Raw genomic sequence first — 21165 nt, forward strand, 5'->3', positions numbered from 1 at the left:
TTTAAATATGAAATAACTAAACAATCACTGTATGGTAACATCAGTGGTACTAGGGAACATAAATACATCCCATGTTCAGACACTGAGGAGCAGCAAACGTGGCTATGTTTACTTCACATTCATGAGATACTGTGGTTATTGGCATCATGTCACAAGACAGAACAGAAGAAAATAGATAAGTCAGTCATGATGTTTGTTGGCAAATAATGTTTAGTGTCTCTCAAAGTCAGACATACTACTCCAGAGTCTCCCAAAATTTTCTAGCAGGAGAACAGTGGTAACCATTTTAGTAAAGCCATTTATAACCAGTAATATGACCTCATCAAAACACTGGCTAAGGGAAGTAAAGTTTTGGCCAAACTCACCAATATGATGAAGATGAAAACCAGCAAAGAAGTGATAAAGAGGCTTTTGTGAAACTGAGGACCAAAGACAGCCAATGTGTCAAGCTAGGCAGAACATAAAATTGGGTTAATGATGTATATACTATATTGATCACAAGAGCAAAAATCTATAGTTGGTGTAACCTCTGATTGCATTTTAATATATTGATAATCTGTGTCTCACAGATAACAAGTGGATCCTTTGTAGATAATTAGGCATAGAGCTACTCCCCATAGCCACATAGTGGATGAAATAAATGCACTTTTTGAAAGCGTCCTTGCATTCAGGTTGGCTTACCTGAATAACTGTGCAACACATTCACAAGACAGACAAAGAGCATTTAAAATGACACATGAAAATCTTAAACTGAAGGCAGAGAAAAAAGCCACACTATAAACCAGACAAAACCCTCAGAGAGAGGTGGAACTACATATTGCAGCCAAATAAAATTGAATTTGTAGGGAACATTCAAAAAAATCATAGTAGAGAACACAGTAGAGAATAGTAGCACTGGGTGAATCTGGAAATTACTGTACGCTAGTGCATAAATGCCTGGCTGTCTACAACAAGTATTTATTGTATGACTGTAGTGTTATCACACAAACATTTTTTGGCTTACAGAATGAATACAAGGGGAGGAAATTGCACTTATAAGGGGTTTATTTCTATCATGTGTACATTAAAAAGCTTTTGGATGAATTTTGTGCCCATTCAAGCAAGGAGTACACACCAAGAGGCACAGAGTGGGCAGGTATGCAAGTTTCCACACATCTTCAACATACTCCAAGATGTATTGCCTTGCTATTCCTGGGCTTTTCGCCAATTAGCACAAGCCAACTGGGTGGTGGTTTTGTGGAACAGATAGTAGTATCTTGGGGGAAGTTTATGATGAGGCCAAGAGTAACAAGTTCATTTCATTTGGGAAGTAATTCAGGTTTCGACATTAAATAGGCAGAACATTACTAATTACACCAAATATTTTAAAGTCTGTTTTTAAGGCAGGAGTGGTTTTGAAGACTTTTTTCTCTCTCTCTTTTCAGCCAAGTTACTTCATGTCAAATTTCTCCGGTATCATCACCATCTCAAAGTGATGAACCTATGTAGCCCAGGATTTCTAACATTAGTACTTATCCAAAATAATGGGAACTGGGGCAAAAAGAAAAATAATGACTAGAAAATACTGTATAATCGTGCTTGAACCTCACCACCATCCATTTGTTTTAATACAATAATATAAACATGAAGAATTTCTAACAAAGCCACCTCAACAGATTTCACAGATCACATAAAAGCTTTAGGACCTGGTTCTGCAGTCCTAACATGTGAAAAGTCCCACTATCCCCACGAATAAGAACTGCACAATGAAGCCTGTAGTTTGCAGTCACAGAGGAAGACCCTCAACACAGAACTTTTACAATTCAAATGAATTACTACTAGCAATTCCAGAGTCCTGTCTGAGCTAGATGTAGTTGCTTTTCACTCCATGATACTTCTTTCAGTGCGTTGTTCCACATCTTATTATTTAGTAGAAGTCTGATTCAGTTTCAGGAGCTTTCTGCATCATCCATTGCTTTGCTTTTGATTTGCTTTTCTAGATTCTTGAGTGAGTCAGGATTGTACCTGTATAGGTAACCATATGGTCGGAGATGATAAATCAAGTATTCCAACTGGTACATAGTTGTGGAATCAACATAGTGGAATGAAATTGCCAGATCAGAGCAGCATCCAGGACCCTAAAAATGGGGGGGGAAACAAACAAAAGACTCAGAGGACATTTAAAAATGTGCTTAAAATGTTAAAAATAATTCTCTCTAAAGTGTAAATAATACATATTTGGCTTCACTTTATCATACAATTCACCTTTATCAATAATTCACACATTTCAAAGCCTAAATTTTGCAGGAATAGAGTACTCAGACCCTGGTATACTATTTTGTTTGATCATCATCTCCAAATGGAAATTAACGATTTTCAAGAATGTTTGATGTGCTTTAGATAATTTCTGTGACAACATGACGAAGAGCATGTCTGGTGTACAAGAGAGCAAACCAGGGTGTAATTTCTAAAACTCACTAACATGTTGTGCAGTAACTGATCTGTGTGGACTCTGCTTCCCAGAATCTTCACCCATGTTTCTCCCCATCCACTTTTCCTTACCTTCAATTTTCCTCACCTATTCTCCAGGACACCTTCAACTTGGTTTCCCATGTTCTAATTCAATTGCAAGTCTCCCTCCTTGCCAGAAATAGCCAAAAGAGCTAAAGGACTTTGTTTAAAGACCTGGTGCTAGCAAGGTACTCTGATAGATTTCTGCTTGGACGCAAATAGTGAGCAACAATGGATAACCCCTCAAATTTCTTAAATCTCTAATTTTTCCACCACACTGTTTAAACTAAAGCTGCTCAATTCCCCCCCTCCCAAATTTGCAATTTCAATTAAATTTTCAAAATTCTGAAGAAAAGAAGTGGATTGTCGTTTCTACAAATTACATCCTACACTTTGACCAGCCTTAGTTCAAACTAGTCAAACTCTCACTGGAAAGACTGTGCACACAAAAAAAAGTGATACGAAAAACTTGACACAGAAATTTTAAAAAAATGAATCAAAGCTAGTTAATGAGATCCTAATGTGAGGAAATTACTATCCTTAAACTCAGCATGGGAGCTGAGTATGTAAGCATACTGTAATGGTTACAGAAGCCAAATGAAAGGAAGTAGAAACACAGTCTGCCTTTCACTATGGTTAAATGTCAGGGATCTAGAGTTTGAAAGAAACAGGTATTCTTCAAACAATGGAAAACCAGTTCAAGCAGAAAGTAAGCTGCAGCATGTAAAACGTAAAAGGGAATATGAGAGCAGCTAATGAAAAAAGACAAGACAAAAATAAGGAAATAAGTATATTAAAAGTAGGACGCCTGTGAGAGAAATAGTAGGTCTACTGGGATAACAGAATAAAAGGGAATAATTAACATGGATAAGAACACAGAAGAGAAACTACATTCTTTCTTTGGATCAGTCCTTACCAGGTGGATTTGGGGGATCTGCCTAAAAGAGATTCTCTTTGACAGCTCAATTTTGGACAATGTCATCTTCTACCTGATAAGAGTAAGTTCTGGGACACACTGATAAATTAAATAGTAATGAGTCAACAGGAATGGAAGATACTCATTTATGATTTTTGAAGCAACTTAAGAATGAAGTGCTTAAACTGCTCAAAATATGCAAACTCCGATTAAAATCAAATTACTATGCTAGAGGACTGGAATATAGCAAGTCTCATATCTATTATTCTTCATTTTAGGAAAGTGCTAGGGTTGATCCTAAAATTGTTGAGACCCATAGATTTCATTTTCAGATGAACTGGTTGAAATGATAGAGATATGTGCTTGTACATCACCTAGGGGTATGGGGTATTGATCCAGGATGAGCCCTTAGGCTATACAATACTACTACGAGTACCTGAATACGACAGAGGCAAATAAGCATGACATCTGGTCAGGAAATTCTTTAAATATGTCAACGAAGTAATGGATACAGGAGAACATGTGGACTTTCAAAAAATTTATTTGGACTTTCAAAAAGTCTTTGACAAAGTCCTTCTGAAGAGCCTAGTCAATAAACTAAACTAAGTAGTCATGAAGTGAGAGGTAAAGCATTGTTATGGATTAGAAAATGGCAAAGAAATAAATGATCAATTTTCAGCCAGGAACTCAGTAGGCTTCCAAAAAAAGGGCAGCATTTATACAGTTGATAAAAAACACCCTGTTATATTAGTTATAACTTATAAGGGAAGTAAGCCCTCATGCTTCAGACCATAAGCCAACTACCAGGAGTCAGGGAGAAGCTTCCCTATTGGTAGGTTATTCCATAATTGTCCATTGCTGAAGCATCTGTAATTGGCCACCATTGGAGACAAGATTGGATTAGATATGGTAAAGCAATTCTATTTTTTTTTTTTTTAACTGTAATACTCAGCCTGGAAAGCAGCTAACAGTTTTCCAGATACTATCTTTTAATATTGGATCCTAAATATTATCTGTTTTAATTTGTTGAAGAATGTTAGCACATTTACACCATATTCCATTAACAGCAACTTAAGTGGCGGTCATGCCTTTTTATTCCACGATCATGGCAACAGTTGCCATAAAGACGACTTTAAAAGACTAAAAACATGATAATCACTGGTCTCCTACCTGCGTGGACCAGGTATTTTAACAAGGGAACTGACTGCCAAGCACTCGCACTGCTTTACCGCGTTATATCCGAATTCGTGTTATATCGGGTCACGTTATATTGGGGTAGAGGTGTATCTCCATCCCTCCTGATTTAGAATGTAAATACTTAAAGATACATCATATATGCTATCCGTTCAGAAACTGCTGCAACTACATAAATATTTTAGTTATTACTAAGAAGGAGCTAAACATGTCAAAATATTCACTCCATATGGATATTTACAAAAATAAAGTATAGAATTTATTGACACCTTTCAATCCAAAGCACTTTTCAAGCTGCTTTCATTCACTTGCAACTGAAACACTAAAAGTTTAGGCCAGTCCTACAAATCATTCACCAGCAGAACTCCAATGTGCATGAAAGACTGGGTCCTTTAACAGTAATTGAGGGAGCATTTAAAGCAAACAAAATAAAATTACCAAGACTAGTTTTTAACCAGAGGTTCAAGCCTAATAAAATCTAGCACTTAGTGATTTAGGGAGAGATTTTCAATAACACAGGAGAGAGTTAGATGTCTCACTCCCCGCTGTGTCTGTGAGAAGTCTCCCCTTATACAATAGTTTAAAATGGTGTATAAACACACAACTAATTAGTCCTGCTCCCCCTCAGGAGATACGGGTAATATTGCCCCCAATTCTACAAAATGGAGAAATGGAGGCAGAAAAACACAGAAATTTGCCCAAGATCTAGTGAGAGCCAGTGGCAGGGCTAATCATATGGTCATTCCTACAGATCACGCCGCACCTTTAATTACAAATGCTAACCAGTTCTTTAAAAAAAAATACTATTAGAAGTTTCACTGTTTTATTGTTAAAATATTGATAATCGAGACCTAGGTTTTATATATAATCCCAAAATAGCACCTCCAAAGTGCCTTCAGATAGCATGCTAGTTTACTGGCTCAATGCTGCTAAAGCAGTACGAGTAAGAGGGATAGCTCAGTGGTTTGAGCATTGGACTGCTAAATGCAGAGTAGTGAGCTCAATCCTTGAGGGGGCCATTTAGGGATCGGTCCTGCTTTGAGCAGGGGGTTGGACTAGATGACCTCCTGAGGTCCCTTCCAACCCTGATATTCTATGATTCTACAGCATCTACATGTTCCTTGGAAGTTTATCCAAACCCATCCCCATTTAGCTAGTAAGATATGAGGTAACAACTTGATGTGGTATGGCTGCTGGCCATGATACACAAATCAAGTCTAATGCATTACACGTTACATGAAACAAGGCTTTTGAAAACACTTGCACTTCTCACCTACAAAAAACAAGTTTTACAACTTAGCAGCTCTGCTCATTAGTAGGGTTCCGTGTTTGTCACGGAGGTTGGGGAAGTCATGGATTCCATGACTTCCTGCACTTCTGTGACTTCTGCAGTGGCCAGTGTGGCTGACCCCAGGTCCGCCCAAGCAGCTGGCCCTGGGCCCGGGTGCGGCTTGTTGCTCAGGCAGCCACACCGGCTGCTGTTGGAGGGGGCCAGCCGGTGAGCTAGCTCTGCCAGGCCCTGGCGCCAGCTAGGCCTGGCTTCCTCATGGAAGGTGGCACCGTGAGTTTTGTCCTGTGTGCCCAGCGTATTCCCCAGGGATATCCATGGCCAGGTGTCCCAGAGTCCTGAGCAGTGGTCCCGAGGGCGGCGGGAGGAGCTGCAGCTGGTGGCACCTGGCAGCGGGCCCCCCCCAGCAGTGGCCCGAGCAGCAGCAGCGGGCCTCCCCGACCAGTTGCTGCTGCAGGCCCACGTGGCTCCCCCCACTCACCCCCAAGATTCAATCATGGGTATTTTTAGTAAAAGTCATGGACAGGTCATGGGCCATGATTTTTTGTTTATTGCCCGTGACCTGTCCATGACTTTTACTAAAAAATACCCGTGATTAAATAGTAGCCTTACTCATTAGAAATGAATACATGAGTAATCACAAAGCTGAAGGTAACAGATCTAGTTTCTGCACCCAGATGAGACATTCAGCAGGACTGGCAAAGGACGCAGAACTATTTTGGCAGATATCAGTGGATGCTCCTTTAATTGCAGTTTCATGCATGAAATTCTCTTCCAGATTTATCAAGAGAAAAAAGGATATTAACTTACAACAGTGTTTTTTGACTCCACAGACTATGTCTAAGATTTCCAAAGGAGTCCGCACCTCCATTCAAAATTTTTTTTAAAGGTTAAAAAATGGAAAAAAAAAAAAAAAAAAAAAAAAAAGGTTGAAAACCCCTGAATTACAATGTCTATAAAGATATTTCCCTCACCCTCAACACTATAGGTACCTGACATTTAACTAAAAATATGCAGATATAGAAAAATTAAAAATGACTAAAACCGGAGTAAACACTCACATTAAAAAAGTTAACTTTTACATGCCAAGCAACTTGCTTCCACAATTTCCACTGCGAGACCATTCCATTGACTTAAATGTAATTATGTGTACGTATTTTATATATTTCACTATCGAAACTAGTTGTAAGTATGTCTTCTGAATATTGTTTTTTAAACACAATTCTTAGACACACAGTTTGGACCTATACACACACCAGCTAGGTATGTTCAAAACCAGTTTAGGGGGCAACTGTGTTTAAATAATTCAAAGGGTCCTTCTTAATCAAGGATGGGGACTAAATCAGCTGAGGCTACAGTACTGTACTGAGCTTTGAACAACATACCCACCATCTCTTTTTTAAATATTTGTTTCTTGGAATAAGACAGGACAATGCAAGTTCCAGTGTCATTTTTTGCATCTCATCTTTACTGTCCTATTATATTACTCTAAAAGTACTATCAAGACAGTCTCTTAAAAGTGGGACAGAAGATTTCTTCCATTTACTAAATGGCACATTTTATCACTTGATTATCACAACCATGCTACATTTGAACACACCAAGAATGGTTTGGTGGTGTTACGAGACAGGTGGGATTTCAACAGTATTCAGTGTTGGCCTAATTCTGCTCCCAAATGAAATGGGAGTTTCACCACTGACTTCAAGAGGAACTGTTTCAAAAGCACCCAGTGTTAGTGTAATTCCCACTCCATTTACAGATAAAGTTACCACTGCTGTTAGATTTACAAATCTAACTAGTTTTAAGATGGAACTTGATAAATTTATGAACAAGATTATATGATGGGTTGCCTGTGATAGCATGGACTCAGTGACAGGAGGTCCTTTTCAGTCCTGTGTACCTTACCTTTAGGTTGTTAATGAGGCTCTTGCAGAGATTACACACAAACCAGATTTTCTGATATGAGTACCTTCAGCTCTCATTACTTTCAAGAACTATAGCTCTCATTGATTAGAATGAGAGATACAGGTCTCCATTTCTCTGCAAATCAGGTCAACAATAAGGACCTCACATTCAGTTTTAAATTGGTAGAATTTGATTTTAACAAACAAACAAACAAACAAAAAAAACACAACAGTTATTGCAATTTAATAAAAGAGGTGCTAAAAAGCCAAATTCCACCACTTGCACTCACTGCAAACTTCTCATGTTCCCCTCAACTTTGACAGGCAAGTAGTATCCTCTAAAATTACAAAAGGAAATTCATTGTAGGGATTCTCACACTAGCATGGACCACACCTTAAATTTTCTCATGGACCACATATTCCCTCCCATTCATGATTGCATAATAAGTTGCAACTACAGTAATTGTCGACATGGAAAGGTAACATTGGGAACAATATTTATGTATTTTAGCTGCCTTTTAATGTGATTTAGCAACAGGAAACAAGAAGAAGCCAACATCCTGTGATAAACCAGTTCTCCATACAGCACAAGAGTTAGATAGAAGAGACCTACTGGAGCATCCAGTCCATCTTTTACAACATTAGAACAGTAAAAGTAATTTCAGATTAACTTATTCTCATGGTACACTAGGTACGGTACTTGCTTTCAAGTTTTAATTTATAAATGGAATATATAATGATTCCACCCTTAAATCTGTCTAAGGCACTCACAACAAAATCATTTTATTTTCCCAGAACATTTTAATAATGGACAGTTAAATAGCCTATAATCACTGTATATATAAAAAGATAACTTCAGAAATGTACTTCATACAATGAACACAGCCTTTCTAAAAAAACAAAAAAACAAAACCCTTACCTCTATGGGAGGATAATAATTATAATTCCAGTACCAAAATGTTCTAGGTAGATATCCTCTGATTAAGTGATGTTCTGGCACAAAGGGATGAAAAGTTTCTTTACCACTTGTGTCCCTTGAATCTCCAGCTTCTACATTAATATTCTCCATGCATTTTCCGAGTGCTAGGTCTTCAATAGAAGAGCTATGAGAACATTTGTTGGTTTTAAATGCATTAACAAATCTCCTTAGAGCTTCTTTGCTCAGTACATATCCTGCTCCTCCACTCATGTAGCCCTGTTTCACATAAGGCTTAAACCTTCTTCCAAAGTATATTGGTTGTTCGGGATTGTATTTTGAAAGAAGCCATCTCAAGTTGTCCAGTATAACATATGTGTCATCATCTGCTTTCATAAACCAATCAGCATCGTCAATATAATGGTCATGTACATACTGGAAGGCTTTAATAGTTTTCCAGTACAGTTGGTCCCTGCCTTCTTTGGTTTCTAGTCCCACAGTTGGAAAGTCTTTATTTTCCTCAGAGCTCATAAATAGTATTTTATTGCAACGCTGGGCCCAAGTCGCCTTAACATGCTTGGCTTTTTTCTCTAGATTCTGAGGTCCAGTCATCACCCAACAAAGTATTTTCACCTTCTGATACAGTCCGTCTGCAATATTTTTGTTCTCATCTAAAGGGGAATGGGGGGGGGGGGGCGGGGAAGAAATTCCATGATACGTTAGTGTGTTTGCTAAGTAGTAACACAAATGGAAAAGTACAATATAAAAGATTCAGCAATGCTTAAGAAAAAATAAGTTGTTAGCCATTAAGAAAGTGCAGAGAGACGAATGGGAAGAAGTCTAGTATAGATGTGCATCAGCTGAGGCTTCTGTTTTGGACAACTTTTTTCTGTCATATTTAATACAAGACAAGCCCTGTACAGCCCAATTTACATTACCTGAAATTTGGTGACCAACATTTGTCTTTGTATTTTCTTCAGTCAGCAAGACCAAAATTAAATTCAGGAATGAAAAAATTTAAATTATTTTCAAATACTTAGTTTTACAAGAGAAGTAAAAGGGATACTATTAAGATCTTCTCACAAAAAAACCAAACATGGTTTTACAAAACCTTACATGAATTTTAAAAAATTCAACTCAATTTTATTTAAAAGAATTCTCTGGTAGACTTACGAAGCTAATGAAAACCTTTTAAAAAACTGACTAAATGTAAAAATTTGAAGCCAGTCTATTTTTTTTTTTTAAACAGTCCATGCTAAGTAAAAAAATATTTATGGTGAAGAGCAAATTAGATTTTTTTTTTAATGTTTAGTTTTAATACCTAAAATGTTAATAATTAAAAATTTATTTTAAAATAACTGTCACCAACTACTGAAACTGGTTTTCAAGTTAAAAGCAGCAAGTAAGCCAGAAAAGGCAACTTGTCCCCAGAAACCAAATTAAATCTTTATTTACTGAAAGGAGACAAGAAATAGGTTCTGCAATACTGTGATAAAAATTGTTATTGCTGTATCTGAAATACTTTTCATTTCCAGATACACTGACAACTTAATCAGATAAAAGTCTACACCTATTTAAGGTTTAAATAGGTTTAAGGTTTAAAAACTCATGCACCAATTCTGCAACTGGACCCAAGTAGATGCACCCCTGTGCCTACCTAGGCATGGTCTACACTACAATTAGTTCAACTCAAGCCAGCTTACGTTGACCTAACTATGTAAGTGTCTACACTACCCCTCTATGCCGACTTAATAACTGTACCTCCACAAGAGGCATAAAATCAATGTAATTAGGTCAATGCAGTGTCAGGGTAGACGCAGCGTTGCTTTCATCAACTGTTACTAGCTTTCAGAGGCCATCCCACAATGACTCACGCTGACAGTACAATCGGTACAAGAACTCCTGTTGAGGACACGCAACACTGACACAAGGAGCTTAATGTGGACACGCAAAATCAATTTAATTACTGCAGCAGCTGAATGATGATGTAACTAAGGCTACATAATTCTGTAGTGCAGACATGCCCATAGTGTCCCCACTGCCTTCAAAAGACTACATGTAAGTCTAAGAGATTCAGGTTCAGATCAGAGTGCAAGATGGGGACCTAAACATGTTTGTTTACCTTTATACAAGATCAGGCCAATTTTCCTTACAATAATTTACTATAATAGTGTGTACATTTCAGAGAACAAACAGGTTTGTATGTGTTTTGCAGTTTAAATATATTTAGTTTTAAGTTACTCATTAGTGGCCTGGCTCTGCAAACCCTAACATAAGTAAGTAGCTTACTTACATAAGTAGTCCCGTTGCAGACAAGATTTAGGCTCTAAATTTTACAGTTAATCATTCTCACAAAATATATCCACTGTAAGAAAAAAAGTGCATGGAATTGCAAATGAATATGGTTATTTGTTTTGAGTGCCTGAGAACAACAAAATTAAAGTAGAGTAGAATTAATTTGTTTCTGAATGAATATGGCTTTGGATTGCCAATTATCCTTTTCACCACCAATTGGCTGGTATGTATTTTTTGGTTATGAGATTATGTCATTTAATTCCCCGATGAAAGTCAGACCACCCCAGCCTCACGCCATTATATAAGTTGCCTGTGTTAAAATGAAATGGGGGGAGGGGGGCGGGCGACAACCTCCCCTTGAAGATCTAGTAGGTAGAGCAAAGGGCTAAAAGCTAGGAATCTTTAGCTCTATTTTCTTTTCTGTCACAGATCTGTACAACCTTGAGCAAGTCATTTAACTTTTCTATGCATCAGTTTTAATACCTGAAAAATAGGTATTTATCTGCCTCACAGGGCTGAGGTGGTTTAGTTAATGTTTGTGAAACACTCTGAACTTACACAGAACTTTATTTATATAATGATGTTAAATGCTACATGCTTCAGACAACCAATGTCTATAGCATTTTTCCCCTCCCAAAATGTAGACCGCTTGACTGATCAGGTTTAAAGAATAGTGGGCTACTTTTAAAGTTTCACTTTTATTTGAAAAGCTTAATCACAAATTATAGATGCTGCTAAATTAGCTTAAGTAAAACTAAAAAGCAATCTAGCTGCCTATGAAGTACTGTGATTGTGTCAAATGAGCAGAAAAAATATCTGTTGTAGTTTACCACTTAAGAAGCTCCGGGAGCCAAACTTTAAACAGCTACCTCCATTTCCAAGTCTGGATGCAACTGTTGGAAAGTATTGTGCTCTCTGAAAAAATCACTCTTATTAGAAAATGCAAGTTAGTAAAGAAAAAACAATCATTCAATGCCTTAGGAGGGGAAACCTACGTGATTTTATATTGTGTGTGTGCACATGTAATAAGAAAAACTTGTGTATAAATACCTAGCAATGAAGAAAGAAAAACGTCAAATTGGAACATAATGTTCCCTCTCCTTTTACATTGTACAAAACAAAAAAATACCTTGATGCTGCCCAGCATCAGCATTGAAGTTCATTTGTCCTTCCAGCTGATCACTTCCAGTTTCTTCTGAGTGTTCACCATGGGGATCATTGTGAAGAATATTAGGTTGGATCTCAACCTGTTTTTCCAACACTATGCTAAATAGCATGTAACATGTGAAAAATCCTATTGTTGATCCAAATGTGAAGGTTAGAAGATTCAGCAAAGATTTAGAAGAGGCCATTTCCTGAAGGCAATATGCTGTCAAGAAAGAAAGTAACATTAAGTTTTTCTAAGCTAAGTAAGGGACATATAGGGGAGTATGAAAAAGAAGTCAAATGGCAAACCCAGGGCCTGATTCTAGAACCCTCATTCATGCAGAACTCCCATTACTTGAACTGGAGTCCTGGGTGACTAAGAGCAGCAAGATTAGAACCAATATTTATTCCTTTGTATATAAAGGAATACAGAAGGGGAAGCATTTTATATAAACATAGAAGAGGATATTCGAAAGACAAAAAAGTAGTGTGTGTAGAGACACACATCCCCTTTTATTTACATTTTCCCCCAACTGCTCCTAACAAGTTTGCATATTACAAGAGTTAAGGACACAAACAGTAATAATAATCATAAAAAAATGTCAAACATAAAAAAAAACCTAAAAATACTCCCAATCCCAGAATGAACTAGATCTTATCTGTGCATTTTTCTATCAATGTCTTGTCCCCTGCACCCCTCCGAGAAACAGACAGATGTGGGATGTCCTGAAAGTCACCAAATCCAGGCTCTGATGGGACAATGGGTACATCTTTGCTACCCGCCGTCCATCTATCGGGGATCGATTTATCGTGTCTTGTCTAGACGTGATAAATCGATCCCCGAATGCGCTCCCCGTTGACTCTGGAACTCCACCAGGGCAAGAGGCGGAAGCGAAGTCGACGGGGGAGACGCAGCCATCAATCCCGCGCCGTGAGGACGGGAGGTAAGTCGATCTAAGATACGCAACTTCAGCTACGTGAATAGCGTAGCTGAAGTCGACGTATCTTAGATTGACCTTCCCCTCACCCCCCCCCCCCAGTGTAGAGCAGCCCAATGAAAAGTAAACTCTAAAGTGAAGGAGCCCACCCTGAGAAAAACCCTGTTTTCCGCTTCCTCATATTTTAAATAGAGGGTTGTTAGCTTGGGCATCTGAGACAGTATGCATAGGGAGAGAAGCAATCTCTCAAACAGCCAGTAAACCACAAAATGAGTTTTTATAAGACAAAACCAACACCTTAAAGCTTCTGCTGAAATTCAGCTAGTAGATTTACATGTGCTTAATTCTTTGCAGGATTGACTTGAATATCAATTTCTTTATGAAAAGAGCTTTTAAAATCTAAAAAACCCATTGGGACATGACATTTATATGCAAACATAACTAGAATTCCTAAAACCAAGCAAGAGAGATTATTTTTATTCACAAATAATTGTATCACCACATACAGTAATTCCCATTAAAATTAGTGCATAGGATTTAGATAACCTCCCGTTGATTGTAAACCTCAATATGTTCTAGAGAAGTACTTCTCAAAGCCGGTCCGCCGCTTGTTCAGGGAAAGCCCCTGGCAGTCCAGGCCGGTTTGTTTATCTGCCGCGTCCGCAGGTTCGGCCAATCGCGGCTTCCACTGGCTGTGGTTCGCCGCTCCAGGCCAACGTGGGCTGCGGGAAGGGCGGCCAGCACATTCCTCAGCCCGCGCCGCTTCCCGCAGCCCCCACTGGCCTGGAGCGGCCATTGGGAGCCGCGATCGGCCGAACCTGCAGACGTGGCAGGTAAACAAACTGGCCCGGACCGCCAGGGGCTTTCCTTGAACAAGCGGTGGCCCCACTTTGAGAAGCACTGTTAGAAGTCCTTGTACATACATGCAAGTGTAGAATTTCAGTGTAAAATATTGTTTGAGTATTGTTCTGCTTTTGGGGATCTGTAAAGGCACCCTGAAAGATTTCCGTACTCCCTTCCTCCAGACTTGAATCTCCCACCCACACACACCCTATTTCTTAGAAATATGGTTTTCTGGTTTTGCTACATGCTTGAGAATTTCTTGGATGACCCAAATGTGCAAGTCAATCTTAACAGCTCTTAATTCACAGTCAAATCTTTAAAAAAGATTTTTCTCCCAAATGTGAGTTCTAGGTATTAAAAAACTCAAACACACACAATGGAGGGGGAATAGGGGACACAGAGTGACTAGCATGAGGAAGGGATTGCAGGGAATACCTGAAACAGAGAGGATGGAAAGGTGGCATGCAGAGAGCTTGTGATGGGGTATGGAGGAATGCAAGGAGCCTCTATTGCATGCAATAAGCTTAGTGTACAGAACAACAATGTATGGAACCCCCTAGTTTTTTTAAGAAGTTAACCTTAGATTTGACTTCACTTCAAACTAAGGAAAATTTTAAATGTGTTATAGTCTCATTCCAATTTGTAAGGATGAGCAACTCACTTCCAAGCAAATGTAGAACTCTGTACAGCAAATGCGTGGCATCAAGCAACGCCCCAGCAAGAGTGGTTCTGTGTCACATTTTTTACATTACAGTAAAGTGGCATTTAAAATGATTGTTCTGTTGTCTGCAATACATTTGATCTACAGAAGGGCTATAATTACTCTTTGTACACAATCGATTAGAGAAGCAGAATGCAGAATGGTTCTTGAGGTCAAATCCTGACCTGATCCTGCAAAAACTTTCACACAACTATTATTGTTATTATTTGCATTACTAATGCCTGGGTGTCTAGTTATGGACCATGACCCCACTGCGATTTGCTGTGTTTGTACAGCACACAAAGACACTGCGTGCCCCAAAGAGCTTACAATTGGAGGAGTCCCATTGACATCATTGGGTTTACGCATGTGTATAAAGTTAGGCACGTGTGCAACTCTTGGAAGGACTAGGGGTCTATGTGAGCCATTTACTATGATCTTGTACAAGCAACTTCAACTCCTTGTATCTTGGTCAACTAGATGGGAAAATAGAGTTCTAAAAAAAAAAAAATATATATCACTAAACATCAGATTCTACACCAGGAGCTAAAATTTTTGTAAGAACGAACAACTGTACACAACAGCCTGCCATTTTTTTCCAATAAAAGGACTATGAGGAGAAATTAATGTTAGAATTCAGACAAATGAACATAAAAGATATATTAGAAAAAGCTAATAAAATAATATTTCTTCTGTGAATGCACACTATAAGTTATTAGTCATACGGGGTGGCACTATTTCCCAGCTTCCAGAACCAGCAATTTACACCACTTAAAGTATGTAGAGTGATAGAAAACAAAGTATGTTTTATATTTTTGTTTTTTTAATGGGTTCCTGCCAAACTAATTAGACAGCTACTTGAAGTATCACAAACTTCAAGACTGTATTGGTCATTAACTGCTAGGAAAGAAGTGAAACTGAAAACAAAAATGCATTTGCAGTGCACAACTTCAGATGAATTAGAAAAAAAAAAGCATTCTATTAAGCTTATAACTGCAATGAGGACCTCTGAGTTGGGGATTTCCTAACTGTTACTGATTAGCTGGAACATTAACTCCAACTCACCACAGCAGTCATTAATCCCTAGACTGTATTCTATGCCTCCACCATTATAGCTTTAATACTTATTTATTGCTTCAGATCACGAAACAAGCACTTTAATTATTAAAATTCATATATATATATATATATACACACACACACATATATACATACACACACACACATATATACATATATATATATACACACACACTAAACTATGCTGAAATTACTCCAAATTGCAACATATTACTATATTTTAAATCAAGTGATTATGGAGCCTTTATGCACAAACTACAGCAGGAGTTCCCCAACTGAGGGCCACACTGATCATTCTGCAGAAGTTTGACAGCTGCACCAAATTTGCATATCATAGCACTGACTGCAGCTGCTCTCATCTGTAATACGGAAAAGTATGATGTCGAGATTATAGGTCCCAACATATGATGCTTATTCTGATTAAAGCAGCCTTCACTTGGATCAAGGTAGAGTACTAAACTGGGAACTATTTTTACTATCATATCTCCACCTTAAATATCAGGGTGGTACAAGCCACATTATAGTACCCCCTGTGACTTACAGCTGTGAAAAGACAGTGACTTGATTTATAGTGCTACTATTATAATATGATCTGTTATTAATCTCAACACAGAAGGCAAGAGGAGTTGAGCTAAATGCCCTCTAATAATCAAACTTATAGGATTTACACAAATAAACTGTAACACTGCAACTGTTCATTGTATTAAAATATTGGCTATAGTGCTTCTTTCTGGATGGCCCCCATCTGCTACCAGAGAGCGCCTCAACACTGGCAAGACAGACAATGAGAGTGCCAGGATAAAGTGTGGCCTCCAAAACTTAGGTCTTAAAAAAAAAAAAGTTCATAGTCATATGGAACAACTGCAGGCCTTCACAAAAGAACACACACTTCACCTCTTTCACACTTAATATTAGTTGCCTCTTTACCATGCAATTTAAGTGTTCTGTTTTAACAATCATTATGAATTTTACTTGCCGGAGCACTATATCATTTCAGAATGATTTTTTGTAATTTTTAAGCTATTTTAGTATTAAGTTACAGTCAAATATTTAAGTGGAATATTAAGAACTCTATGTTTGGCATCAGTAAGTGCCTTAAAAGAAAAATGTCATAAAATACATTTTCTGCAACTTAATGTTTCCAATACATGTTTTTCTGAAAAATATCAATCATGCCTGGAAACCACTAGTGTATATTTTGGCAGTATTCCAGAAGAGTAAAAGTATTATTTTGGGGGGACAACATTTTTGAAAAATTCAGCAATGGAGCCCCCATTCTTGATATACAATTTAAAATATCCTCCCAACCATTTAAATAGTTTGTTGTATATTGATTCTGACGACACTAAACAGTCTTAGAGAAATTAATGTATAGGAGACTGTTTATGCATATTTATAGGCTATATTTTGGAATTTATTTTTATATAAAGTTAAGATGTGAAGTGAGTGAAAAATGTTTTTACTTGCCAGCAAAACAAAAGGAAGAAGTATTTTTAAACACTTTTTTTGCATTACATTACAGTATCTGACCAGAGCAGATCAAATTATATAAAGAAAAAAAAAAATCAGCTCTCAGATACTTAATAACCAGCCCTCACGCCCATATTCTTTATTTAATTACTTCTCTGCAAAATGATTTATTCAGATAGTCATTAAGAAGCAGAGCCGTGCCAAGACAAGTGCAGAATCTGTGGAGTAGCAAAAGTCTCCAGTTTGCACCCACTAGTGCTACCTTACTTCTTGTTCTTCTTTAAACCAGACAAGAATTAAAGGGTTGATAAACTACAGTGGCCTAAGACCATATTCAATTTTGTACCTCATTACAACTTTAGGAACATTCCTGCAAATACTTATACACACATAACTTTACTCATGCGAGCAGTCCCATTCAAGTCAATGGGACTGACTGCCTCCTTAGTGTTTTAAAAGTGTTGTCACAGTTTAAAGGAAGACTGTCACCTTAAATTTGTCCAAAACTTAAGTTGTGTAAAGACGAGCTTTTATAAAACCCCCAATCCATAAAAATTTACAGAATTTCTTCAAATTTTGGAAAAATATTTTTAAGAACAGAGGCATTCTCCTGCCTTGTTTGAAACCCAAACATAATAGCACTATGGTGATACACAGTATGGCTGCCGCCCTGAAACATGTTCTACACAGCCATACCCGTCAATAGAACTCTGTGAAGATTTTGGACTCTGCCCACGCAAAACATGATTGAGGCCTGTAAGCAAAGTACAAGATAATTAACTGACTTCCTTTCTCTGAACTGAAAGAAATATAAGAACTAAAAGAAGAATATAAAAAGTCACAAGTAATCTGGATTTTTAAAATTGTCATTTATGCTCGTGGCTATTTCCTTTGTATTATTTTGTGTATTTTTAATTTATAGCATAGGTACCTTGAGCCTAGATATTTTATAAATGCATATATTTTATTTTTATTTACATTTAAAAAAAAATAAAATTTAAATGTTACTAGCAATAGTTAAAAGATTGTCTTAAGTTGACTTTGTCCATTTAATTAAATGGAAACACATTACATACACAACTAGGTTCTCTCTAGGGTTAATTCTACCGCATGTAGTGTAGTTAAAAAAAACAAAAAACAAAAAACTAAGATAAATACTCCTGAAGAGTTGCATACTTCAGAATGAAATTGATCAATACTGCCATGCTGCTAACACCAAAGCAATGACAAACAGAATGATCTCATTTTTAAGTAAAGATTTGATAAAATGTAGTTAGGTTTTGTATTAACAAAATCTCATTATTTTAAGAAACTACACTACTGTATACGTAGAAGTATAATATATTAAAATTAAAAATGACACATCAAAACAAGCAATTCAACCATGTGTGTTCACTCATTAATAGGGCCCTACCAAATTCACGGCCATGAAAAACGCATCATGGACTGTGAAAACTGGTCTTTTGTGTGCTTCCCCCTATACTATACAGATTTCATGGGGGAGATTAGCGTTTCTCAAATTGGGGGTCCTGACCCAAAAGGGAGTTGTGGGGGGGGTCACAAGGTTATTTTAGGGGGGGTTGCAGTATTGCTTCCCATACTTCTGCACTGTCTTCAGAACTGGGCAGCCGGAGAGTGGCAGTTATTGGCCGGCCAGTAGCCCAGCTATGAAGGCAGGGCCCCGCCAGCAGAGGGCGGAAGTAAGGATGTTAATACCATACTACGTCACCTTTCCTTCTGCACTGCTGCTTCCGGAACTGGGCGGCCGGAGAGTGGTGGCTACTGACTGAGGGCCCAGCTCTGCAGGCAGAAGTAAGGGTAGCAATACCATATCATGCCAACCTTACTTCTGCGCTGCTGCAGGCGGCAGCGCTGCCTTCAGAGCTGGGCTCCTGGCCAGTATCTGCCACTCTCCAACTGTGTAGCTCTGAAGGAAGTATTGCTGCCAGCAGCAGCACAGAAGTAAGGGTAGCAGTACTGCAACCCCCCCTACAATAAGCTTGTAACCATCTCACAAGTCCTTTTTTGGTCAGGATCCCTACAATTACACCACCATTAAATTACAGGTTTAAATAGCTGAAATCATGAAATTTATGATTTTGAAAATCCTGTGACTGTGAAATTGACCAAAATGGACCATGAATTTGGTAGGGTCCTACTCATTAACTCACAAAATTTGTTCATCTGCAATGGGTCTCATTAGTGTGAATCAATGAGTTTCAGCTGATAATGAAGAAAATTTTACTTAGAAAATTTATCAGACTATTTTTTTCTAAGGAAATGTTGGTACCTGAACAAAAATACATTCATAGCTAGTATAAATACAAAGAATTAGAATTAAGTAATTTTGAGACACATTTATTTTAAAATTGCTTTCAAAACCTAAAACTATGGAAATAAAAAGCCGATAGCCATCCATACCATAATCCCATTTTTAGAGGAAAAATCTTAGTAGAAACCTCTCTTTCACCAGCCAAAAATCTGGCACCCTTCTCTTAGCAATAAATTCCCCTCCCCATAAATGCCTAATGCTGTTTCATTGAACCTGATCAAGGCTAAGGGCTGGGACTCCCAGCCAGGAGGGATCTGGGCCGGGCCTGCGGAACGGGACTCTGCCGGCTCTAGGGGGATTCCCTTCGCCCGCCCTCCTCGCACAGGCGCGGAGGAGCGAAGACGGGAAACAGCCTCTCGCTCGCCGGAGAGGGGCGAGCCAGACACCTGCTCGCTAACAGGGGTCTGTACCTGCCCGCGCCATGCCCGGCCTCTAGCCGGCTGCCTGGGTTACAGACACAGCCTGAGCCCCCGCTGCCGCCGACAGGGGCCTCCCCGGGCTCTGCCCCGACAGCCCCGCTGGACGGACAGACAGACAGACCGACCCCCCTTGCTAGGCCGAGGCCGATACCGACCCCGGGACGGCTCCCCGCTTACCGGCTCGGCCCTGCGCACGCAGGGCGGGTCCCGGCTCTCAGGCGCCCATTAGCTAGAAGCAGGAGGCGGGGAGGGGAAGCAGCCCGCGGAGCCGCTGCCGTCAGGCCCCGGCACCATCGCGCCGGCCCAGCGCGCACTGAGCAGGCCCGCAGCGCGCTGGGGCCTCGCCGCTCCTCACGTCACCGCCGCGCGGCGGCTGCAGCCTGGTCGCGCTCACTGGGCAGCGAGCGGCCGGGGCCGGGCTGGAGGCGGCGCGGTGAGCTGCAGGGACCGGCCCCCGCGGCAGGCCCCTTCCGCGCGCCGCTGAGCCAACGAACGGCAAGAGCCCGCGGGCCGCCCCGAGCTCCGCCCGCCCCGCTGTCCCCGGGCCAGCGCGCCCCGCAGCGGGGAGTGAGCAAGAGCAATAGGGGCGGACGCGCGGAGACAGACGGGCAAGGCAGAGGGGAGGGGGCGAGGCCGCCCTGCCCCGCGCGTCTGTCACGTAGCTGCTCTGACTGGGGGCCTCGAGCTACAGCAAGTGCCTCAGCCTGACGGGTTCAGATCGGGGTGGTATCCTTCCTTCCAGCCCCATGTCGCTTCTGTGGCACAGCAGTAGCAGAGGATTAATGGTGCTATTGGCCCGGCCACCACCCCCCCTCAGCGTGCCTTCAGCTAGAGTTGATTCAGGCAATTGGTGGCACAGTCTCAAGGACTAGAGCTGGAGTGGGACTCTCAGCTGGGCCACTGCTCTGGGCAAGCCTATGTGCCTCAGATTCCCCATGAGTAAAATGGGAATAATGAGGAAGGGCTTTCTTTGTAAATAGCTTTGGGACCTCAAGGTGAAAACTCTTAAGCAGAGGTGAAAGTAAGCTGATGGGGATTTAAAGGGCCCGGGGCTCCTGCAACTGCAGGGAGCCCTGGGCCCTTTAAATCACCGCCGGAGCCCTGCTGCTGCTACCCCAGCGGCAGCAGGGCTCCAGCATCAATTTAAAGAGCCTGGAGCTCCCCGCAGTGGCAGGAGCACCAGGCCTTTTAATTCACCCCTGAGCCCCAGGGCTCCCAGCCACCTCTGCAGCTG

General features: G+C 39.9%; 1 protein-coding gene across 1 annotated transcript; it reads right to left on the bottom strand.

Annotated features, from left to right (window-relative positions):
• Window positions 1-270: 270 nt before the first annotated feature.
• C1GALT1 (core 1 synthase, glycoprotein-N-acetylgalactosamine 3-beta-galactosyltransferase 1) lies at window positions 271-20445 on the bottom strand. Its single transcript, XM_024212889.3, has 4 exons — window positions 20109-20445; window positions 12133-12372; window positions 8712-9379; window positions 271-2117 (listed from the first exon to the last, which is right to left on the bottom strand). The coding sequence occupies exons 2-4, from the start codon at window positions 12353-12355 to the stop codon at window positions 1929-1931; spliced, it is 1080 nt and encodes a 359-aa protein (XP_024068657.1). The 5' UTR covers window positions 12356-12372; window positions 20109-20445; the 3' UTR covers window positions 271-1928.
• Window positions 20446-21165: the final 720 nt, after the last annotated feature.

Source organism: Terrapene carolina, unplaced genomic scaffold (genome assembly GCF_002925995.2).
Source record: "Terrapene carolina triunguis isolate 2854851 unplaced genomic scaffold, T_m_triunguis-2.0 Scaffold84, whole genome shotgun sequence".
Lineage (NCBI taxonomy): Eukaryota > Metazoa > Chordata > Testudines > Emydidae > Terrapene > Terrapene triunguis.

Excerpts from the sequence above, each read along its gene's own strand:
- C1GALT1 (XM_024212889.3), bottom strand. The coding sequence starts at position 12,355 with ATGGCCTCTTCTAAATCTTTGCTGAATCTTCTAACCTTCACATTTGGA. Across the intron at positions 9,380-12,132 it reads TGATGCTGGGCAGCATCAAG|ATGAGAACAAAAATATTGCA; the intron begins GTATTTTTTTGT and ends ATTCCCCTTTAG. Across the intron at positions 2,118-8,711 it reads ATTATTATCCTCCCATAGAG|GGTCCTGGATGCTGCTCTGA; the intron begins GTAAGGGTTTTG and ends CCCCATTTTTAG.